The 25,102-nt window shown below is 45.1% G+C and overlaps 1 protein-coding gene across 2 annotated transcripts in view; it reads right to left on the bottom strand.

Annotated features, from left to right (window-relative positions):
- Positions 1–25,102, bottom strand: part of ADAP1 (ArfGAP with dual PH domains 1) — a 61,656-nt gene that overhangs the window by 32,176 nt on the left and 4,378 nt on the right. For both annotated transcript variants that reach the window (XM_074840772.1, XM_074840773.1), the window contains exons 2-4: positions 18,456–18,586; positions 16,840–16,931; positions 6,005–6,087 (exon numbers count right to left, since the gene is read on the bottom strand). In XM_074840772.1, the coding sequence (XP_074696873.1) occupies positions 6,005–6,087; positions 16,840–16,931; positions 18,456–18,586 (306 nt within the window). The remainder of the gene's footprint in view (positions 1–6,004; positions 6,088–16,839; positions 16,932–18,455; positions 18,587–25,102) is intronic.

The following is a 25,102-nucleotide window of genomic DNA, read 5'->3' as shown; positions in this document are numbered from 1 at the left end:
CAACGCTGTTCACCGCTTTGTCTGATCAGGCCCAAAATAAACTGCATTACATCACTGCAGGTCAGACTGAACTAATAAGGGTATCTTTCTCACACTGAGAAAGAACGTATTTATGTCCCGTGCGTTTCCTCTAGTCCTTTGCAGTCAGAGCTGCTTCCAACTGTGCAAGTGCAAGGGAAAATTAATTCAGACTGTTGCCCAAATTATACAAGAGCCACATGGAATGGAAAGTGCATATTAACAGATTTTACTATTTTAGGGTATTCTTTCATGTCTCATAATTTATTTTGCCATCATATTTGCAGACAAATACAAAATAACATACAAGCCAAGTAATCTTTGGGGTGTTGACAGAAGATAGTACAAGCAAATAGGCTCCTTCAGACAAATGCTGCCCTTTGTAACTACCTGGGTAAACCTAGAGCTCACCTGAATAATGACAAGATCTAGTCCATAGTGTTATAAATACAGAAATACAAGCCAACAAAGCCTAAAGCCCTGATCATCTTTGGCTTTGCTAATATGCCCAAAATCTGGCCTATATCTTCTAGCTTTCTCAGTTGCTTCAGTAGTAGCTCTCAGGCCATCTAAGGTTGCAGTAACACCATATTATCTTACTGTGCAGTCCAACGGGCCATCCCACCCAACTATATAACTGCCAATCAAATAATCAAAGACTCCTCCAACTTCCACCCTGAAGGATAGGGTTTACATCTTCAGCTGGCGTAAATCTGAATTTCTCCACCTTTTTTAGGGGACCTGTGACAATTTACATCAGCTGAGGAGCTCCAACCCCCCATGATTAAAGAATGAAAGCAGTGATGCTTGTTGGCATTTACTATTCTTCTCCCTTGCAAATGATGCATTCTCATCCTGAAGGCTTTTGGCAACCAAATGTCTCAACATGAAAGATATGCAACAGCATCTGCTGTGAGCGAGGGAAAACCACTGTTCCCCAGTCCTGCTGCAAGGGAATCGTACTGGCATGCAGAGCTGGTAGCAGCACTTTTTATCAGCTGTACCCTACTGCGAATCTTCTCCCGTTCCCGACTGCTCTTCCACCATCTGATAAATTAACAGCAATAGGATTTACTGGCCTATTTATAAGAAACACAGGAAAGCAGCATTTGCAGCAAAGTTGCAGAAAGCTGCACTTGATGCTGTTGTTTGTGCCCAGTCTACCCTGTGCCTCGCTGGAAAGCACGTCACACTGGGAAGCACCTACACCCTGACCTAAGAGCATATAAATCACTGCTGCACTATCTCAGGCAATGCTTTCAAGGAAAGGGTGGCAACTGCTTTGCACAGCCCGGCATCTCTGTCTGTTGCTGGAGATACCCACCAGCCCTCTCCCACTGCACCAGCCACATCCATAGTGCTTTCACGGTCCTAACACGGTGAAGTTACGCTATTTTTCCTTGACAAACATTAAGAGATTAAACACCTGGTGTTAAAGAGCTCTCCCGCTTCATTTGCTAATGTTAAAGCAAAGACCCAAAGATGTGTTATCCCTGCCCACCTCTCCTCCCAGGCTGGGCTTCAGCTCATCCCAGGACACCAATTCCTCCTGGCGTTTGGGCAGTAACAAGATGGGTCCACCAGGACCCAAAGCCAAGTTCAAGGAGCAAACGACTCCATTTTGCTTTCTCTTGGCCACATGCACATCCCGTTCTCCCATCTGTGGCCTGAAATGAATTAGAGCAGCTGCACCTTGACCAGTTTATAATATTATAGTCCTCCAGCCCTGCAAACACTGTTCCCTTTTGCTTCCTCCATGCCTCCCTTGGTTAAAATAAATCTATTTGATTTATTTTATTTGCAGCAAGACTTTTGGGAAGCATTGCTGTAACTGCTGCCTATCAACAGCAGGGGAAAATGTGCAGTCCAAGCTTTTTAAAATTGATCAAAATATTTTTAAGATTATGAAACCTTTCAATTGCCTTGAGATCCAGATCCAGACTTTGACAGCAATTACCACCATCGTCCACTTCTAAAAGAATACAGCACCTGTGCCCCATTAAACACCGTTAAAAGGGATAGTTAGCCAGAGACTGACAGTAATTTAGCCAGTTCATTTACCAGAATGGATAAAGCCAACCTGAAACACATTAATGTGAGGGTCTTAAAACTGGTATTATTCTGTACTGTTGTGCAACAAACGTATCGCCAGCAGAAGGGACTCAGACCACGGTGTTAATCAGGATTGCCGGGGTGTAAATAATGTTTTGCTTCATAAAGTCTGGCTAGGGCAAACAAATTATTTAGCTTTCATACTACAGCTGAATTAAGAGCTCAAATGTATAAAAGGGTGTATCTAAGAATCAATAGTGGATCACCGAAACATTTAATCACTGTTTTACTAATCTCCCTGCACTATCTGAACTCAAACTGGCTCCTCACACTAAAATCAATGGTGCTAATACACTCATTAACAACGGCTCTTTTGGAGGAATGAAACCATCAGAGTTTGAAAAACTAACTGGGGGCAGAGGAGCTGAAAGCTGTGAACAGCACATGGGCTTGTGCTCCAAGGCTTCCTGGGGAAGCAAGAAACTCTAAAAATTCCCTTACAGGAATTTCCACTGCAATCTTCTACTGAGGGTAACTGTGACTACACGTGTAACAGCACATCCCCGAGAGGGGATGCCTGATGCAGGGACTGAACCAAGACCCATGGATCTACAGCCACGGCTCCTCTCCAGGGAGAGGCTTGAGAGCTGGCCTCAAGGTTCAGTGCTGCCCAGGGATTTCTGCATGTGCAAAGTGTCATCCAATTCTGGTTCTGCTACCTTGCAGGGCTCTATCTCATGAGGCAGATGTTTCCCATCGGTTCAGGGGCTATGTAAGACCTTTTGGGGCAGCTGTTGCCTTTGCATCCCACACTGTCTCTTATTTATACTCTCCACCAGCAGCTCAAGAGTTTGCCACATCCTCCTGCCAGGCTTCCCTGCCTGCCTATCTCAGCTCTGACCTGCACATCTGACACTCCTGTCCCGAGACTCATTTCTCCTAAGTCTGTCAGTTTGGCTGTGATAGCTTCTGCTTGGCATCTACAGGCTCCAGACAGTCTCTCCCCAAAGGATTCTCTGAAAGACACTGAATTTCTGACCAGGGTTTCATCAGGCTGCCTGGAAAAGGATGTTGCTCAAAACTATTCAAAGATAGCATTTTCTTATTTTTTATGCAATTATTGAACAAATATCAGAATGCAAAATTGCCCCTGGGATTGGAAAATGGAATTAAATCTTCCAACAAACATGAGAAAATGGATAACGATGTCTCTATTAGCAACAAAATGTTTCATGCTTACAAACTGGCAACCTAACACCCCTCCAGGGAACTCAGAATGGTGAGAAAAAAATGGTCTAAGACAGCATTCAAAAGAAAAAGAGATATACATACATTCAAGTGAGACACAGACTGGATGTGGGGTATGCAGGAGGGTGTCCTTGTGTCAGTCCCACCTCAGCGCATTCACAGGCAGTTCAAGAGGTCATTAGTGGAAAGCAATGGCCCAGATCCTCTGCAGTTCCCAGTTGTGCTGAGCCCAGCATAATGAGGCACAGAAGGTCCACCCCACACAGGGTGAATCCTCCAAACCACTGGTGTGGCCACTAAGTTGTATCGACCCCTGCAAGCAGTGAGAAGGGCAGAGCCGGGACGTGTGGCGTGGCTGAGCTTCTTCTGCAAGCACCAAGCTCCAGTCTGTCTTGAAGGGCTCATGGATGGCATGGCTCAGACCAGCTTTGATGGCACTGGTCTATAACAGCTGGGCAAACTGGTGGTCCAGCACCACGTACGACACAATGATGAAACACCCCCATTTCACCCAACTGTCCCAATGCACATGAGAACATCTCTGCCGAGGACATGGTTTAGTGGTGGACTTGTTAATATTAGGTTAACAGTTGGACTCGATGATCTTAAGGATCTTTTCCAACCGAAATGATTCTATGATCTCCAGCATACTGCTTCCCTACAGGACACAGGATTTTCCCTGGGCTCCCTTCTCAAGCCACAACCCTGGGAAACAACCGACTCCAGGTGTAACAGCCCCGGAGCTGAAAACAGCACCATCAACTGAGTTACATCATACAGTCCAAAAGAAGGAGCACCATTTGGCACGGGGTGAAGTACGGGCATGCAACCACACCTGGGGTTCAGCAGGAGGGAAAAGTTGGCACCGCATGTTTGGTGTGTCCCTCCCAGCGTTGTTTTGTTGTAACACCAACCTGGTCATGCTAAGGAGGAACCACCTGGCCAACGCTCCCCTTAGAATTTACTGCCCAGAAGAATCAACAAATGACATCCCAGTTGCACAGGTCATTTGCACAGCTCCTGTGCTGGATTTTCATGATGGTACAATTCTCAAAGACAATATAGAACCTAAAAGCACTCATATACAACCTGCAAGTTGTCCACCAGTCTGCCTTCCCTTCCCTCCCCCTCCTCCTCCCAAGAGGACTGATCATTTGAAATGGCTTACCCCATTCTCTTCTATTCTGCATTTAATAGTTTTTGAACTTCAGAGAGGGGAGAAAACCCTTTCACTTCACCATGCAGTTAAATATTATGCAGTCACATTACTCAAGAACACCTACAAAATACACTGCTAAAATAAACTCCCATTTGAACTCTTCCTGTAATATTTTTCAGAGAGCTAGAACACGCTGCCCCTTCTTCCCACACAGCACTGAAGCACCTACTTCACTTCAACCAGGTACATGCTCTTCCTGGAGTCGAAAGGACTAATCATGTGCTTAAAATTATGCATTTGCCTGAAGTACCTAGCTGAATCCAAGCTTTTGTATCTAGAAGTTGCACGGTATAAACTGGAAACACTATTCCTGAGTGAAAGTTATACACATGTTAGCAGATAGAACATGTCCAACTCCAGCAGACTGCTTTGAAAATCTAAAATAAAAACATGCACAATGTACTATATATGAGTATGGATACCCCCCACACACACCACGAGCATGCCTCATGTATACAATATGGCAGAGCAGAAAGGTCTAAACATAAATTGAGAATATATGAGATAAGATTTTAATTGTGGTTTTAATAACAACAAACTGCTGGAGCTACCTGCTTATTACTAGTCTTGAAAAGCAGCATGAAAATAATATTTTAACCTTTCATCTGTAACATGGTCTTTGCTAATAGAATTATCCCAGAGTCATGCAAGCACATAGCTGATGTCAACTACTTAATATGCAGAATAAATTAAATGCCACTTACATATAGCAAAGAAATACCCAGCTAATTTCATGCACTTTCTTGCTGGTCCTTACGCTGGCGTAGCCACACAATGAACACAGTTGAGCCCTGCATCTCCTTTTCAAATCCCGTCCTTCTGCAAGAAAACCATCCGATCCACTGCTCTACTAAAACACCCCTTTGCAAGGCCACCGTCACTCTGCCCATCATGCTGGGAGTGCTGAAAAGAGCTGTCACATGTGCTGGGTCTCTGCAACTGCAAAACACTGTGTGTTTATTATACTACAAGGAGACCAGGTCCCACTGATGCCACTTGAAGTATTGTGGAGAGACAGTAAGAGAGATTTGGGAAGAGTGGGGGACCTGACACACTTCTCTATTATTAACTAAACCATGTTAATAATTCTACTTCATCCTCCCAAAGCAAAAGTCACCTTGATGAGACAAACACCTTTAGCTCCATTTCAATCCAGCTTCATGCCTCACGCTACCAGAAATGAACTCGCTGGTATTATATCTGACTTGCTGTTGGTGAACAGCCCATGGAAGTCACAAGAAAGACTCTTGATAACTGATTTATTTCCATCAGCTATTAAGATTCCCAATATTCCGAATCAAATACAGGGAATGCCAAGAGGGATCTTTCCCCAAAAGACTACACTTTCTCCTCCTACTTAGTGACGTATGAGCAATAATCAATATAAAAGAACATATAAACAGAGACAAAAAAATGGAAGGTCCCGGACATAAAAAAAACTTATCTGCCAAAAGTGTCTTTCACTACCTGCAGAATAAGGCTCCTGCTTCTCACTGTGAATGAACTCTTTTCGTTCGTATTTGGCTCTGATCCACTGTTCCCGCAGCAGTCTGGAAAAGAAAAATAGAGAGAAAAGGAAACATGGTCCAAGATACACTAAGGAAGAATCCAGAATCATTAATTCTTCAATCAAAATACAAGTGTGATTTAAAAGTTTTCCAAAAATTGCATTGTACAGTCTGGAGTCAAGTGTTTCTTCTGTCTACTGTTGGACAGCAATAAATCGTTTCTTTGTACATCCAATTTTATTGGAAACTTATTTAATAAAATTTACAGATTTAGCAGAATAGCCTTTTGCCACCCACCTAACCAGCCTCTGTACAAAATTCCCTCAGTATATGAACGATTTTAAACCTAATTTCCTCAGACTACATTCTTCAGTAAATGGGATCAGTAAATGAAAAAAACAACAAACTGCATACTAAAGAAAAATCTTTGCCCTGAAGCTATCGATATGGAAGTAGAAATCGGGTATGCCTTGTGTGATGCATGTACATGATGGCCTTTTGGCAGTCGAAGCTGCAGAGATATTGTCTCCTTGTCACACATGGACAGCTATTCAAAAAAATTGTGATGTGTCAGGTTAAAATTATACTTGTAACAAGGAGGGGAAGCCCAGCTCAAGGATGGGTAACATTTGTGACTCGGTGAACGTGGAGCTTGCTGCAGAGTGTCATGCATCTCCCAAACTAAGAGCAACAGGAATTGAAGTGAGAGGTGACCTCTTCAAAATGAAAGGGCCGTAGGACAGTCATATCCCAGGCCCTAGCTAACCTCTTGGAAGGAACTAGGGTGTGAAAAGTGAAAAAGACCAGAAGAACATGGCTGGGTAAGGATGTGAGGGCTGAGCCCTGTGGAACGCAGGATCCAAACAGCAGAGGGTAGTGAGAACCCATCTGGCAGAGCTCTTCCAAACCCAATAGTCTGTATTGCCAAGTCTAAGAAAGAAATCCATGATGCAAGGCAGGAAACGTATCTATTACAAAGTCCTTTACCTTTCATGTTGAAAATGATACCAATGATTTATACACCAAGACCGTAACTTCCAAAAAAGGAAAAGATACCCCAAAGGCTATAAATACTTTTTTTCTATTTTATTTTAGCATGAATGCTGGAATTAATGAAGTAGTTTAGATCTAGAATATGCTAGAAATTGCTTCAAACCATTTTTAACTGCACTTAGTTCTTAATTGCCCTAGAACCTTAAATAGCCCAAGCAGGCAGAAATCACATACAGAAATAAAGGTATGTGTCATCCCAGATTCACAGCAGACATTTCGAAGTGGCCTACACTGATGACAGTAAAAGATCCCCCAGCATTGGGCATGCTCTGTAAAACCCATCACACTTCAACACATCAACTTCTCCACCAATGAAAACTGTTGATATGCTTAATTACCTTTTCTTTTTTTGCTGACTATGGAAATTTCATGCTATCTTTTGAGCAGACACATTCCAGAAATGCTCAAAGAAGATAAGCATACAAACATTGCTTATGAAAATTCATCTGCAGGTACAGCAAACACATTCATCAAGACATTATTCAACGAAAACTGTGGCTGTAATCAGCTTCCTGGCTGTAAAGGAGGAAATAATTACATGTATTTTGTCCCATCCATTGTTTCATCTCCTTGGTTGGGGCACCAGCCTTCTCCCTCAAGGCTCAAGGAGCACCATAGCTTCCCTGCACCCAAAACTCAACTGTGAGCTTCTGCTGTAACAGAAATAATGCACCAACTCTGCCTTTCCCCCTTCTGTTCCTGTTTTCATGACTGATCTTTAGTTGTTACACACACATCTGCAAGTTTGACTGTGAACTCTGAAGATGAACACCCATCTCCCTTCTGCTGTCACCCTGTGCTACGCTCTGGTTTTGGGTACAACCCATCTTCAGTTCATCTCAGGAGGTTCAGATGCATTTTGTAGAAGTGTACAAGGGGGCTCTTCTGGGTTGAGCAGGATACTCTTTCTGGATTTGATATCCACATCACAGTAGCCTGCAAACACAGAAGACTCATGACCCAAAAGGTAGCACTTAATTGCCTGTTTCTATACTTCTGCTGCTCATCAACAAAACTACCAAAATTTAAACATAAAATCAACACAAATATTTAAATTTGTTACCCTTCTTGCAATTTTTCCAGCCCGGCTGTTGCAGAGAGCTTGTTATCACCATAGCCAAACTTGGACCTTTTCAACAAGACGATTAGGGATTTAACTAGAAGGAAGAAAATTCACACCACCCTCAGCTCCAGCTGACTTCAGTGGATTCAGCAGGAGCTGCAGCTGTTCTGAGTCTCTGAAAGTCAGCCTTCCAGTACAAATGTTTAAATACAGTATAAATTAAGGTTCATGTGCAGCACTGGGAAAACACTTTTGCTGTATAATGCAGACAGTACAAGAGATACACTCTGCTGGTCTCACGCCTTAGGGAACACTGCTCTGCAGTGACTTATTTCCCGTGACGCTGTCAACAGCGGTGGTTCAAAACGTCCCCAGCTTTTGTGCAAGAAAGCATAAACTGGGCAGCTGTGAGGCTCCTCACCCAAAGGGGTATCCTGAGAAGCTGCAAAATGTGCTCGATAACCTCTCCCAGCATTTGGGCCAGAACACGAGTGGCTCCAATCGCAACTCCCACGGCAGACAGGACACCAGCTGTGCCACTTTCCCAGCTCACAGCAAACACTTTCTGACAGCTCACATGTGCTTCCCCTTTCCTCATCATTACAAACCCAGGCTCTTTCAGCAATAATTTCCAAAAAAAACAAGATACACCAAGAGCAGCCCACAGTTAGGACAACTCAGTGCAAGGCCAGTAGCTGCAGCTTCTGCTCCAGTGGTTATTTATAGAAAGCAGAACAACTCCAGCAAAAGAAACTGAAACAAAAACCCAACAAGGACAGTGAGGAGTCCAGCATCTCCCTTCAGCGGGACAAAGAAGTTGAACAGGGACTTGACCACACTCACTCTCACAGACTGGAGGCAATCCTACCATAAAAAGCTGCTTTTGAGTCTGGCATTAAACCCTAGTTTCACTGACACAGCTTGGATGAATTTAAACAGGAGCAGGAATTTGTCCTGGTGTCTATGGGATATGGGAGCAATTGGAGGGCAGGGACCATCCAGAGGTCCCTCAAGCCATACAGTCTTCACCATTTTCAGTGAACTTCAGACCTGATCTCCATTTCATTTCAAGTATACCTTCAGGGGCCTTTTAAACATCTGTTGCTGTGTTTTAGTTGAAATGTTTCTCCTGAGGTGAATATGTATGTAAATAACCTGGGGTGGACATCACATGCCAAATACAAGACCCTCCATCCAAACCCCACCTTTGATTTCTGTGAACAGAAATGACTGTAGCAACAGTCTCATGGTATTTTATTGCACTGTTGTTGATAGGATAATGTAGCAAATACGCCATTCATGTTTGTTAGAAAAATATAAGTGCATCATTCCTAAACTGTGGAGATGCACAGCTTTTGGGATCAACTCCAAAAGCTTTAACAGCCCACCTAAAGTCTGGCAGGCTGCTAGTTACAGGGAATGTGTCATTTTTTGGCAATTAGAACAGAAAGGTCTTTGTAATTATCAAGATAGAAACCTGGGAGCAAAGGAAAAAAAAAAAAACACACAACAAAAACCATAAGGAAAAAACACATTTCCAACAGAATAAGGGAAAATTTGACCCCCGAATGGAACAGGACTGGTCTGCACTGGGGAGATGGCAGGTCCAGAGGCCAACAAAGCACTGCCAACACCAAGGGCTCCAAATCTCACTTTAGGTGCTTGTTTGCTTGCCTGGCCACCCACATGAAAACAAGTGTTCTCTGTCATCAAAGGGTCAGCAAGGAAGGTTTCAGAAGAAGCCAGTGGAGCAGCTTTATCTTGGTCCCATATACTCAAAGCCTTTCGCTCGCAGCAAAAAACACCACTGGAAAAGCTGTTCAAGCAGTTTAATATCAAACTGTGGCTGCATGGCTTCATTGCACTCTGTGGAGGAGTGCTGGCCAGCCAAATTTATAGTCTCCAATTTATTGTTACCCAAGACCCTCAGCTGGGCTGGCTTTCCTAGGACGCACTGCAGTGCACACACCACAGATGCTGCATGGCTGCTATGATGGCTTTTTGGAGACGTATGACAGACAAGAAGCCCCAGCCAGAGGTGAAAGTGGCCCAAAAGACATCAAACACCATCCGCTACCACATTCTGATTGTATCTTTGTGAGCCTCCATTGCGTCCAACAAAGACAAAAGAAATTAATGTCAGCCAGGAACACCATTTCCAAAACCCAAATTTGTAGCTTCTGGAATTTGTCAGAAGTTTTTCCAGAAAAAAACCAATCTGCTTTCCACAGGCAGCTCTGTGGACGCAGCTATGCCAAGTTTCCATCAAACAACTGTTTTAATGGAATTTTAAGTCCGAGTCCAAATTTTTGCTCAGATTACAAGGAGAGCCACTGCAGCGCAGACTAAAAGCCTGTCTAGCTTCACGCTCTGCCTCCGCATCTTTTCCTATCTGCTAAGTCCTCGCTGTGAGGACTTGCTTTTAAACGGCTTTCTGGAGGCATAAGACAGCTGGGGGGCTTCTTCCAGGCACTCTGTGCATCATCTCGGCTTGCAGAGACCAGAGACTGATGTGCCATCCACCCCCCCAAGACCAGTGACCAACAGTAAGCTTCTGGAGGAGAGCAAACAGACAGGGTTTTTGACTATCAAGGCATAAAAATCTTGCATTATGGATTTGAAGAAGCTAAAGCTGAATTTGAGTATGCAAAATCATAACACACTCAATTAAAATGCTAACTGGTTCCTTTTTTGTTTGGTTGTTTTACATGCATGGTCCAGTTCACCACAAGGCTGTTTTTCAGAATGACTAAACACAGATTAAAAACATGTAGGAAACAGCCTGTGTCGGTACTATCTTAACCTTGTAGTAATTTCCTTTGGAAATTAAAGGAATCAATATGAATTAGCAGGCTTATGAGCTAACTACAAAGAGAAAATGCACAACAAGCAGAGAAGACCTTGTGGCCAGCTGGGACTGAAGGAGCAGACAGGTCTCAGGTACTTGGCTGATGACAGGGCGATGCTCAAGCAAAGAATTCCCGAAGCGAAGTGCCCAGTTTGAGCCACCACAGGAGGCTCCATCACTTAGGAACTGATGAGCAGCCACTCCAAGAGGCCATGTTGCTTTACACCCAAGACATCAGGCACTCTTGAAAGCCATGGATGTAGAAGCTGAAGACCCTTATTAATAAGTAGGAGCCTGAGCAAAACACTCAACTTTACCCCTCTGGATATTAAGCATTAAAGAAGTTTATCTATAAAGCACCAGCAAAAAGGAGGTTGCAGAGGAAGAGGAGGCCAGGTGAGAAGTTTGCATCCCTGACCATCATTATACCCCATGTATGGGAGGGGGCCAGTCAGACCTTCAGACACCAGACTGAGGTGGTGGGCTTGGTAGCTCCTCTACCAAATGAACCAAACTTTAAACGATAAAGTAAGAACAAATAATCCAGGGATTTACTAGGCAATTTTCTCTCCCTACATTTTAATCGTACTGTAATACAATGAGACACTTCTGCTAATAACTGTTCTTCAGACAACTATATAGGTGACTCTCAAGATACGAGCTTCGCTGGGATGCACCCTCTCCCTGACTGATGTCTCATCTCGTTCCAGATAAGTCAACCACCCAGTACAACTCATGCCATTTCATTCTGCCCCATTTTTCCTACCAAGGGACTCAAATGTACTGGCAGTCAGTATATTTAAGTGTTCTACATAAGGAGCAGATGTAGCTCCCACTTATCCAAGCACAGAGAGGAGCGGAGCAATGCACTGCAGCTCATACGCAGTTCCACAGAACGATGCTCTGTGTTCCCGAATCAAGCAAAAAGGCAACAGAAAATGACGTTAAGTATTGGGCAGGGACATGGATGTACTTCCAGTACTGCAAAAGCCCAGCAAAACCTTGTCTCTGTCTTTTTCTATCAGTTTTCAGCCAAGCATATGGATGAACAAAGCCTTTTTCCTTTGCTTTTACTCAAAAGCAATACTACCCCTGTTGCTCACTGGTGACTCAAAACTCAGCCATGTGCTTGAAGTGTATCTGCCCCAGAAAAGGCTGTTTTACAGCTCTCGGTCTGCTGCCGCAGTGCACAAAGCTGGGCCATGACCACTCATGATCATCCAAAGATGGTTTTTGTGGTTTAAGTTACTTACCCAAGGCTCTTTGGGCCAATGCTGTGGTGGTGTAGGAGCATCCCAGAGTCTGGGATTCATTTCAGCCTCAGGAACTCCCCAGTGGTACAGAAGTTGGCTGCCCTGCCCACTGCTCCTGATGCATGGGCCAAGTTGCTGGCAGACAGAAGATGAGAGGAGAGGACAGAAGGGGATTTTTTTTCCGGTGGGTTTTTTTTGGGATTTTTTTTTGCCTATGCACAGCCAGTAAATTTTCCCTGGGCAATTCCAGAGCACCTCTCCAACTTCTCTAACCTTCGCCAAGTGTCTGACAGAGCCAGGAAGCCACAATGGGGTTTCTGGAGGATGCAGAAGCCAGATGCAGCAGACAAACACCACTTATTTCCCAGGGAGTCAAACACAACATTGTAGGCAAGAAGAAAAAAGGACCAGCTGGCACTGCAGCACTCCTTCCTTCTTGCTCTGAACTTCACAATTCTTCAAGCAACCGAAGTAGAGGGATTCCAGAAGTAGCATTATAAAATTAAGAAGCTTCAAATGAACAAACAGCCTGTCCTTATTACAGCTCGTACATCAGCATCCTGCTGCGCTGAGACTGGGGGCAGCTCCCACAAAGCCTGCCCAGCCAGTGCAGCCAGCCAGCGCAGGTTGTTTTAACCAGAAGCATCAAAACCTCTTGATGCTGCAGAATGTGGGTCGGCACACAACGGCATGGTGCCAGTGCTGGATGGAGGTGTCATCCATCGCGATGCAACCCAGGGCTGTGAGCTGGGAACAACTCATGCTATTGCAGTGACTGGACTGCAGCGAGGCGGGGAGAAAGCTAAATATATACCCCTTTAAAAAGCAGCACTCCCCTGCTCTTGTTCAGCATGCATCTGTTGGAAGGCACAGAGCGCATCTAACTAGAGGAAGAAAAGTACAACCTGGCACACCATCCTCGAAACATTCCCAACATGGAATGTACCCACAGCTGCTTATACTGCAGCAATGTCAGAGGGAGATCTGTTACTGCAAGAGGTTGCATCTATCCCAATGCACCCTGCTGCTACTGCAGAGGCCCAGCAGTGCTGGAGAACACTTACATGAACTCCAGGCTCAGTTCAGAAATCAGGGCATTCAGGCTGAAAATTGTCCCAGGGCAAAACAGGCACAAGTTGGGAACACAGAAGAGCCAGAAATTGGTCTCCCAGACGCTTGCAGGAAGACTAGCCCTGCCTCATCTTCCCAATCAATCAATCAATAACCAAAAGAAACATCAACAAAACCCCTCAACCCTCCTGCTCATGTTTCTCACAGGCTATACGCCCAGCAACATGTCTCTCCACGGGCATCAAGAAGGGCTGTGGATAGAGCGGGCGCCCCAGCACCAGCACAGTCCCTGTGAGCTCACAGGCAGCTTTCACAGGGCCGTGGCTGGAGCTCAGCCACCGCTCGGCAAAGCTCCCTGGAGTGCAACTGCACCGCAGGATGGAGGAAGGAAAATATCATAGTGGCAAAGCCCAAGCTGCACTACCAAAGGAAGCCAAATCAACCGAGCACAGAACCAGCCACAGACTTTTCTGCAAGCCCGACAGCAGAAAGAACGAAAATGCTTGTGGTGTCTAAGCTGCCTGAGCCGCAGGGCGAGCTTTCACTATCTCTCAGCCTGACCTCTGCAAGGAGAGCTGGGTGTGATTTGCACCCAGCTCTCAGGATGCCCCAAGCTGCAGAGGCACCTGCCCCACCTCCAGCCAGGCTCCCTCAGCATCAGCTCTGCACCCCCTTGGGCAGGGATGGGGTGTGGAAAAGAACCAAGAGTCTGCTCCTGAACAACCCAAATAGCAAAGAGCCCCCCGCCCTGTAAGGAGAAAACAGCAGCTATGGCTGGGGTGCAACATCTAATGGAATTTAACTAAGACTTCTTAAGAGTAAATAAAATCAAAATCCCCTACAATTGTGTTTCTCCTTCCGACGACAACTAGGTGAAAAATCTTGCTTCTCCATTCCTAACATCACAAGTACATGCAAGTCTCAAAATAACACAGCTGACTGGAATTTTTGGAGCTCAGCGATACAGATGTGGTAGTGGATCTCTTAGGACCACAACAGTTCACCAAAGCTGTCTGTTCACCAAGGATGGCATCCACCTCCCAGCTCCTGGCAGAGCCAACAACTTCTCCTGCTGTCTGGCTAGCATGGAGAGCTTGGGGCACCCTTCTTTCTCCTTGTATCAGAAAGACACTAAGGAGAAGGCAGAGGAAGTAAGCATGAATAACACTCTGACAAAAGACTTTTTGTTTCAACCCAACTCTGTGGAGAAGCAAGACAGAAATTATCAGTGATTTTCCCTTTGTAGATGCACCATCTTAGGAAGTGCAATCTATTTACACAGAAAGATGCAAGCAGCAGTGGATGGACAGGGATGAGAAGAATGCTAGGGCCATCTACAAGGGGCACCACAGACCCCATGGGGATGTTGAGACATGCATCAGAAAACTCTGGCCACCAAATTCTGCAGTAACAGGATACATCTGTCCTTGGGCTGCCAGGTCTGCTGGTCAGGGGAGAGGCAGGCAAGATTTTGTGCGTGGAGATGATGGATTAATGTCGTGCCCAGAGTGTGAAGAAAAGTAGGAAGCCTGGCCTGTGTTAGGTGGAGGAACAGCAATCCTGTTGTCTGAGTGTGGACAGGCAGGAGCAGGAAGGTTTCATCCTTGACTGTCACAAGGCAAGTCCCCTCCACCTCCTCCAGCCACCAGGTTTGAAGCGCTATTTTTCAAAAATGAGTCATTACTAAATCACAGCCCTGACCTTTCAGATCCTCACCCACACAAGCTCTTCTGAGTCCCCAGGAAAACCCATATGAAGCATCTTCTCCACCTTCCCTAAGCCAGGACCCAGAGGTGATGCTTGAAGACCAGTTCAGGTGGGAAGAGAATCTAAAAGGTCCCAAACTCCCAACATGGTCAAACATATACAGGCCCTTCCCTCTCTCTGCCTGGGGAGAGACAGGGTTAAAAAACCAAACCAAACCAAACCACCTCACTTTGCTGAAGCTGTTTTTCTGAAATGAAGGGAAAAAATAAACAACGGCGCTGCCACATTCAGCTGCATTTGCGCCATCTCCTCCCTTGAACCTGCGGGATTGCTCCAGCTCAGGGCACCTTCCCAGTGGCTTCTCCTTGGGCTCCCTTCCACAACAGCAGAGGTGTTCCAGTAATAGGAAAGGTAAAAGGCTGAGGCAGTTTTATCCTGGAGAAAAATAATCCTGGCAAGATAATCACAACACACTCAGAGTGTGCCCCTCCACAACACACAGTGGCTTTGCCAATCCTCAAATCATTTCTGTACTTGTCAGAACTGTGGAAGCTGCTGCCAGAAGCCATTTTAGATCAAAACTAAGATCTGGGAGCACTGCATAAATGGATGCTTTTTTTTTTTTTATTGTCAGGCCAGGCAGCGCCACTCGTACCTGGGCCCTCCCAGATTTAGCATTTGAGCATCATCAAATAGGGGGTAACAGATGCACCACTGAGATATTTCACAGGCACAACAGGTGCCCTCTTTTGTCTTCACTATAAAAGGCATTTTGCATGACATAGGAAGACAATAACTCTTTTAATAGCTATTACAAGAAGATTAAAACAAAGTCACTTTGAGAACGAGCACAGGTACTCATGAACACTTTGGCCCACCTTCAGTATGATTTCAGATTTGGGGAACACAGCAGGGCCTTCCTACCCAAAGGCTAACATCTCACACAGGGAACCCTACGAACCCTTCCAGTACTTCTGTTTTGGGCACCTCTTACAATGCTCAAATACATCATCTGGCTGCTCAGAGCCTCGCACATCACTGCCACGCCACCGAACCACACCTCCCTCTTTAACTAGTGACACCCAGCTAAAGCAGCAATATTGAGAGGGATCTCATGGACCAGTACTCACTGGTTTGTTAATACTAAAGAACTGACTCTGGAAATTATGCCCTCCAGACCCTCTGTAAAGACTAGTTTCACAAAGATACAACCCCCCCTTGATATTCTGCAGGATTGGACCCTAAAAAAACAATTTCAGTTCATCTTCTTGCTCAGCTCTCTTGGTCTACAAAGTCTACCCCAGCTTACTAGGGAGGTTTACTCTTTGTGTGACAGAAAATACCTTTTCACTTGCCTTCATGGAGGAGATTATTTGTAGGCAAAAAAAGAAAATCCACCACTGTGGCACTAAAGCCCAGCATTATTGCACTGAGTAACCTAGCATCTCATATAGCAGATAAGCAAGTTCTGTTTTGATGCAGAAGGGCTATTTGAAAAGGTAGAGGAAATCAATGGGTAGAAATTGACATTTTTAGCCTTAGAAATTTGGAAGAGTCTGGGGAACAGACGAACTATTGACTTCCCTGCATCATCTCAACTGTACTTATTAAATAAGATCCCACACGTAGTATAAACTCTACCATATGCATGCAGAAGAAAAAAGATTTTCAGGGCCTTTTATAAATGAAACCTCCTTTGTGGCTAAAAAAAAAGTGTATCATGCTAAAACTAAAATATTACAGAGGCTGCAGCTGCACAAACAAGTAAATGTTGTTTACCAGCAAAGGTATTTACTTACTGACAGTCAAGAAATGTTGGCTTGTAATAAAACGGTGGCATTTTAGATTCATATTTTGCTTTTGCTACATTGTTTCCATTCGAGGCCATAAACTGTAAAAAAAGAAAAAACAGAAAGAATTAAAAAATCATAATGGTATTTTCCTTTGTCCTCTTTTGCTTCTACAGAGTAATAAAATTATTGGGATGGGGCCTCTGTTCGCTTACTGAGAGGTTTCCCCAGGAATGGGCACAGAAGGGACGCTGTAAAGATTGTGCCTGCAAACCAGGGCTCAGAAATTGATATTGATTATTATTGCCAGGGCTCCCCCAGCTTAATATGACACTGGGGACAAGTCCGTGTCCCAGTCCCAGGTGCACAATCCCCACAGGAGCAGAAGGCAGCACGTGGTGGCATTTCCCACTTGCAGGCATGGGAATGAGATGGCTCCCAGGTAATCCAGCACAGAAATTAGGTAACCAGAGGGCAAAACCTGACACTCACTTTAAGTCTCCACGTGTTATGGCTCCAGCAAGGTAACAGTCTCCGACAATATGTTCTTTGCTTGTTCCAAAAGGATAATTTTATTTTTGCTAAGCCATGCCAGCAATCTCAGAATGGAGCTTGAAGTATTTAATAAATAAAAATTCTATCTGCCCTGACAGCCCTCCTTTCCTTCTGATCTTGTATACAAATGGTTAGTTGAGAACTCTGCAAACAAAACCACACATTTCCCAATTCAAATATTTTATTTAATGAAAGTCACTTTATAAGTGTAAAAAAAATCATTCTTTTCCAGGCAGCCATGCTAAATACATTTTGTCTTGTATCAAATGCCAAGCATACAAGCATAACAAGCAGCAAGCAGCTAAGCTTTTTCTTTTTTTTTTCCCTAAGCAATTTTTTTTTCATTATTTTCATGTTTTTGAGCTTCTCAAGCTTACATATTCAATCTATTCTCAAAAACATCAGGGAAGGGAAAATCCAAGCAACATAAAGGCTTATTTTTCTTATAAAACACATGATTCCATGAGCTGTGGCTTTCAGAAAAACCTCAAATCTACAACCTACAAGATAAAGATCAATGACTGGTAGTGTTCTTCATGCCTTTAAAGACACCAATAGTCAAAGCAGAAAGGTTTCCTGGGTAGGCTTGCCTTTAGCAACATCACCCAAACCTACGTAGGTGCGTGGCATAAATACAGAGAATTTATACTGTGAAGGTTCAGTTCTTCAACGTCTGAGTTTAAAGTCTTCAACCCTAAGTGGAACAAAGCCAGAAATAGGTAGGCTGGGCAGGGGTGGTGGACTAGAGGTCTAGTCTACTGCCTAGTCTTGGCTAGAGGTAATGTAAAAAACAGGAGGAGACAATTAATTTAAAATTAGTAATTTTTACACGCTCTATTTCATTGACATTTTTATAGGGGTGGAGGAAACCATCACAACCTCTTCGTGAAACGGCTATTCTATTTTTCAGTCAGCATCACAGACCTCATTCCAACATTCAGGAATTATCTAGACATGTTTTCTGAAATTACGTTTGTGTGGCATCTGTAGAAAGGACTTGCGTTTACAGCTTTTCTGGTAAAATGCAGCAACCCAAACTCACTGGTACTCCAAGTCTCAGATGCACGTACCTCCACTTGAGCATCATCCCAGTCATCCAGACGGACCGACTTCACTTTGCTGACTTGGGGAATATTTCGATGGATTCCTGAACAATTCAAGCAGATGAAAATCCCTAGGCTATGGGATGCCCAGTCCGGGTCTGAAAGCAAAAGGAAAGAGAGAATTGCACTTGACTGGTCTATTGGATTCAGCGCAGGAGGAACGAGAGACAGGGCAGGACAGGGTATGCCAGGGGAGTTCAGGAGTCACCAGGTCAGAGTTCCCTGATTTTAAAGGCATCAAATAAATATACAAGCAAAACAGAGATATGTGCTAGTTTATATTGATAGCAATACATATTAAAATAACAATTAACAGATTTGCACTCTCAAGTGCAGCTGTTATTCACAAAAACCCGATATACAGACAACTGCATATGCCCAAGACCTCCAAAACTCACTCCATGCTCACACGAAGAAAAGAGGTGAATGTCCATCTTTCATCAGCAAATCCCACCCAAGCACTGAGTGGAACAGAAATTGCACAATTAAAACAAACAGCTCAGAGAAACCGCTATGCTGCTCCCTTGCTTTGCTATTTTTTATTTTATTTTTTTTTCCTTTCTCCACAGTGGGAGTGCTCCACAAAGAGACTCTCCTCCTACAGCTACAGCTGCCCAGCACCACAGCCCTCCATGCCAGGAGGTTTCCAGCCCTTGCCTTAATGGAAAAATGCTGCCAGTGGCAGCTTGTACTTTCTCTGAGCAAAACCACTCACTGTTTACAGCCCTGAGCTGACGTCTCACACAAAGCACTTTAAACACAAGTCCCTCGCCTCCAAATTCCTCCTTGGGAGAGGCATTGCCCAAAGGAGACTGAGAGGAACCGGAGGAGGGCAGGGGCCGGGGGCAGGACACATCCACCAGTGTCCCTGGTGTTGCCTCGCAAATAAAGCCGATACAGGGATCTTTGTTTGAACTCTGACTAGCAAATGTCAGAGCCTGCTATTCCAGCTGCGCCCCAGCAGAAAGAGCTTCCTTGCAAGTCACCGAGTCAGCCACTAAATTCTTCCCCTCCTTCCAGCGGAGCTCTCCTCGCTCCATCCTCCCCCAAACCCACACGGGTGGGAGCCCCCCAGCCGCCCCATTGCATTGGGCTGTCGAGGGGTAAGGGCAGGTCTTCCTTTCTCACTGTCATCATTTGTTTGTTCCCCTGCAGTAATTACACTAAACACTCACTCCTCACAGTGCAGCAATTATTTATAAAAAGCACGGGAACGTGCTTTCTCCTTCTTATACATATTTAAGGGTCTGGTTATGTCAGTGGAGCAGGAGGAGGCTGGCGTGGGGCAACACAGCTCCTCTGCACAGGTCTGCTACCAGCCCCTGCCCATGGGGATGGCCACCAAACTTCCCCAGCACACCCTAGGGAAGACAAAGTCCATTTCCCAGGGGTGGTTGTGTTCAGATATAAACCCAAGAGCTAAATAAGCAGCCTCATCGGACGCAGCAGGGTGCCCATCCAGGAGAGGAGAGCAAATTCCCAAGCTGTTACAAATCCCATCAGCCGCAGCTCCCTTGGCACAGGGCTGGGACCAGCAGCTACAAATAAAGGGTTTTTTTTCTCTTTCACGTGGTCTCCCATCCTCACGTGAGACCCCAACGACGGTAGCTCAGGCCTGGCAAATATAAAACCAGTCAAGTCAATCTAAGCCCACCACAGCAGCAACCAAATGCTGCCCACATCCAGCCATGCCAGTGAGGACACGGGTGCTCTGCCCCATGAGTCCCGATCCCCGCACCCTCACCCCGCTCCTCCCACAGGACCAGGTGACTCAGCTTCACACCACACCCGAGGTCAGGCACTCCCACTTACTCCAATTGCAAAGGCTGCTGCCAGTTATTGGGTTATGGACTGGCAACAAGAATCAAGAGTTTTGCATGCTCATGCACATTTCTGTACTTTAGCTCCTCATGTCATCCTCTCCCATCTTCAAATACATGGCTGTAATCCAAGTCTGGGACCTACCAAACTTCCTACCACAAAAATAGTCCAAGGTGCAGAACTGTTGCCTCATGGTAGCCCAGGACCATGGGACCAAATGATGCGAGTCAGGCATCAGGGTCTGTTGTGGAAAAAAACATCTCCGACTTCCACACAGCAGATCAGGCACAAGGAAGGGTGAGAGAATCCAGAAGACAGGGCAGACACAGAGCAGCGGCAATGGTGAGGAAGAAGAAGCCATGTCAGCAAAGTTTGGAGTAATAACCGTGCTTCAAGCCTTCCGATGTAATGATATCTGATCAAAGCAGTGCTCGACTCAGGGAAATGGGTATCAAAGCATGCGTCGGCCTCCACAGGTTTTATCGGGAGCCCCAACGCTTGTTTTATGTTAACAAATTTATCTTAGGCATGCAGGTGGATTTCTTCATATTGTCTGCAACTTCCTAGACTCAGGTTTCCAAAGTTCTCTCGAAGAAGTAACCCCTCCACTGCCTGCACTGCTGTGCGCGACGGGACCAGAAGACATCACACCTTCCTCCAGCCAGGGATAAGGACACATTTAGGTGGAGGAACATTCTGCAAGAAGATCCTCAGGCTCAGATAGAAGACACCCCAGCTCTGGTGGACACTGAGCCAACTCATGCCCAAGCCATTTCTTCTTGACGTAGGCAAACAGCACCTCAAGCAATGGGTTTCAATGACAGCTGGGGTTTTAAAGCATCCTCCTGACATGGACAGTATTTTCTTTAGACCAGCCTCTTAAACATGCATCCCCCCTGCTCCACATAATGTCAAGCAATGTCTAGTTAGAAAACAAAGGCTGAGCTATATGCAGGAGCATACACAAATGGTTTCCAGAAGATGATAGTACTTCAGAGGAGCAAAGATGACAGGGTCAATGGTGACCGCGCTCTTGGAGGGGATGACCTCAGCTTGTTCAATAAAATCACCCCTGCTAGCTATCTCCTCCTGATCACCTTCCTTTCAGTGTTTCCTCTCTTGCCTAGACTCAAGGTCCATGTCTGTCCAACATAAACAGCATCCCACACAGTAAACTTCAAGGAACACCATGACAGAGCTGCATGCTTCACTCAACTCGCCAGGCCCAATACCAGCAGTCTGCATTGCTGCCTTATATTAATAGCAACTTACCCTTCATTGCTCTTCTAGTTTTAAAAATACATATCTCTTAAATCCAAAAATCATGCAGCAAGGGGGGATGTAAGAGTTGTAGATGCTCGGCTAGTTGTGTGCTGCTTTCCTGCGACAGCCGCAGCCCAGAACTACACAAATTTGGCAATTGTTTTCAGTGCCAAAGGGAACACCAGGCAGGAGGAGTTCAAATGCCTCAGGTGCTGAGTTAGCTCCATCCATAAAATTGCTAAGTAGCAAAATACCCCAGAACCAACTGATCTACCAGGGAAATCTCTTTAAAATGTCACTGTTACAATAATTTATCAGAGATTTCCCATGGCTCTTGCTCTCCTGGCTGAAGACATCTGACTGAGAAAGCAAGCCAGCCCAGGCCTTTCCTGGACTGTAGCTGAAAGCCAAAAGCAATTTCAAAGCATTCTCTGAACAAGACAGAGAGTTATGGACCCACACCAGTCCCTGGGCTGGTGCCTCCCTGTGACCCCTCTGTGTCGCCACTCTGCCTGTGGACAGGCTGGAGGATTCCCTGACTCCATCTTCTGAAGGGCTCTGCCAACGCTGCTTCCCCTTCTCACCCACTCCCTGCCCTTGTGACCATTTTTTAAGCAGCCTAGCTATGAGACCTCTACAGCCACACATCTTCTGCAGGAACTGGTGACAGATCCTCAGGCAGATGGCTGCTGGCCAGGGTGAGCACCCACTTCTGCGGGGATGCTTTTCCAAAGCCCTTCATAAGGCTTGGGGCTGTCGGTGGCTACGGCGCTCCCCAGGCACATCACAGTCCCTCTCTCTTCATTTCTGCTCTCCAGAGTGAACAACATGAAAAATTGTCACCTCAGGAGCATAGTAGATAACACCAGCAATCTCCGCCGTCGGCATAATCACAGACTCCAACCCTTCAAGTGACTGCGCCAATGCAGGCTTCAAGATAAGACATCTTATCAAGCACAGGAATAAATTCACATAAACGTATTCATACAAGAAAAGTGAGTTTTGGGGCAGCACTATTAGTTTAGTGAACCAGTGTCCCCAGGCTGTACGGCTAGTGGAGTGAATGCCTGCCCGCAGCGAGCTGAGGTCTCCACAGCCAGCTGAAGTCCACCTTGCTGCTAAACACTTCAACTGCTGGAACACGTTCTCCATGCTGGACATTACTGGGGAGTTCAGTAACTTTATTTAAGCCATTTTAGCTGGGCAGGGCACAAAAAAAATGCACCAAAATGGTAATATATCATAATCTGGACATTTTGGGCACTGCCCAAAAAAGATTATTTTTTTCTAAGCCTCCAGAGTTTCAAGCAAACAGCAGTGAAGCCTAATGAAAACTCTCTGGCATGCCCAAGTTCCACGCAAATGACTTTATTCCATTATGTCCAGCCAAAAGGAATAAAGACTAACAAGGAGCAAGGGGAATATTAAATCAAATACAGTGTTGTAAGTGCAGAAAGTCTCTTATCCTGCAGCATCATTGCTTCAGAACAACCGATGCCAGCTCTAGAAGGCTTTCACTGCCCAATGTGGTAGAGATTTCTGGTCACTTATAAACAGATTATAATGACTTGCAAAATAAAAAAACTTGATGCAACTTCATTTAAAAAAATCAAACAATTAAACAAAGCTAAACTAAGTGAAAGGGAATTGGGGTGGTATTCTCCTACCTCATTCATCTGAAAGGGAAGGCACAAACAGAGATTAGGGAAGCATCCAAAGCTAAACTAAAACACTTGGGCAACAGAGCTAAATTCAGAAATTAACCCAGCCCCTTTTGCCACCACAAGTCCCAGGAAAACCCAGCACACAGAACAACGAACTCTGCAGCTTGAACCCAACACGACTGAGAGTAAGAACAGCCAACAGAGGGAAAAACAAAGTCTGAACCCAGAAGAAAAATAAACAAGAACCGACATAAGACATAGGACAATTTATACAAACCAAAAGGAGAGTAGAGAAGATTGGAAGTGTCATGCCAATGGAATTTAATTTTTTAAATAAATAATCAATATTTCCTGTATCCAGAATATAAACATAGGGTTCCAGTTTAAAAAATCCCTAGATGCCATCAACCAAAGCTGTAGCAGGCTCAAAGTAGCCACAAAACAAGAGCAAAAACTTACTCGGATGCCCCTGCTCCACCTTTTGCCTTAAACCACAGTTACCACTATATATAGCACAGTATATTGCTGACCAAGACAAATACCTGTGAGAAGGTAGCCAATGCACAGCAATACCCTGTTAACACATCCCCCAGCACACAAACAATGGCCTGACCCTTAATTAGCTGCCTGGCTGCATCCCCACTACACCAGCTGGGTGGGAGCTCCTGTTTTGTTGGGATGGAGATTCAACAGATTTTTCTGATCTCTCTCCCCTGTTTGAGGCGATAAAGACTAATTAGAGGGGAGAGGAGGACCTCTCAAGGTAGGCAAAACCTTTTCTACCCTGCACTAGAAAGGTAACTCATGCCCTATGATACGGGATATAATCACAGGGATTTCAGTGCAATCAACACAAGCAAGAAGACTTTTCTGCTTGCCACTCAGCTGCTGCTGATTTCCTAAATGCCCCAGCCAGGAGAACCTCGTGTTCACCACTGAAGTTGCTATTTACTTTGGGAAAAGATTAGGAGATTAATAAACAGACCCTGGTCATGCATGTTTAAAAATAACAATAAAAGACGTTAAAACTGAAGCCAAACAGCCTCCCACCAACACTCCTCTCTAAGTAGGAAAATTTTTCAGTGAAGGCACTAATCTTGCCAAGGTCTTTTTATTCAGCTGGCAGGTCTCAGCAGCCCCCTCTGCTTTCTGTCTGCAGCCCAGGACTGTGCTGCAACCCAGGCACCAGGACTGGGCAGAAAACACTGTCACATTAAGCCTCCTTTGTTTCAAAAAGTCCATTTCCCTGCTGAAAGTGGCATCGAGCTAAACACAACTGCTACGGGATTATTTTTTTTTTTTTTTTTTACTTTCTTACCCCTCCACTCTGCTTATGACCAGGGAGAAGGGCTGGCAAATTCCCAGGGGGGGGAAAAAAAAAAAAAAAAAAAATCACTGTTTAAGTGAGAGGACAATGGAGGTGCGGGAACAAGTTTCCACTTTTAGCTTGAAAATGAAAAGCCCGTTTCACGCCATTAGAGCAGCGAAGCTCTGGAACAGCTTTCCAGTAGGTGGTAGTGGGGGCAAGAGAGAGAACTAGCTGTGAGGCAGAGCCCCATCACTCCACAGAGGGGATGGGAGATGTCGCTGCAGATGACAGCACGAGGCAGGACCCGATGACTCAGTCAGTTGTCTTCCCGATCTGTGTTTTTAGGACCGGCAGTTGGATAGGGGAAGGAGAGGGTTGAGATCGAATCCTTCCAGTGCCTTCTTACCCTGAGTAAATCAAGCAACCCCCAGCAGTTGTGTGTTCCCCTCTAATCACCACCTTCACTTCATGACATCAAGGGAATGGAAAAGCTTCACCTGCTTTAGAAATGAGAAGATGCTGGGCCTGCAGGAAAGGTGATTACAACCACCTCAGCC

This window comes from Strix aluco, chromosome 15 (assembly GCF_031877795.1).
Source record: "Strix aluco isolate bStrAlu1 chromosome 15, bStrAlu1.hap1, whole genome shotgun sequence".
NCBI classification, from domain to species: Eukaryota; Metazoa; Chordata; class Aves; order Strigiformes; family Strigidae; genus Strix; species Strix aluco.
The sequence above is the reverse complement of the archived record's forward strand: the minus strand, read 5'-3'. Positions and strand labels throughout refer to the sequence as shown.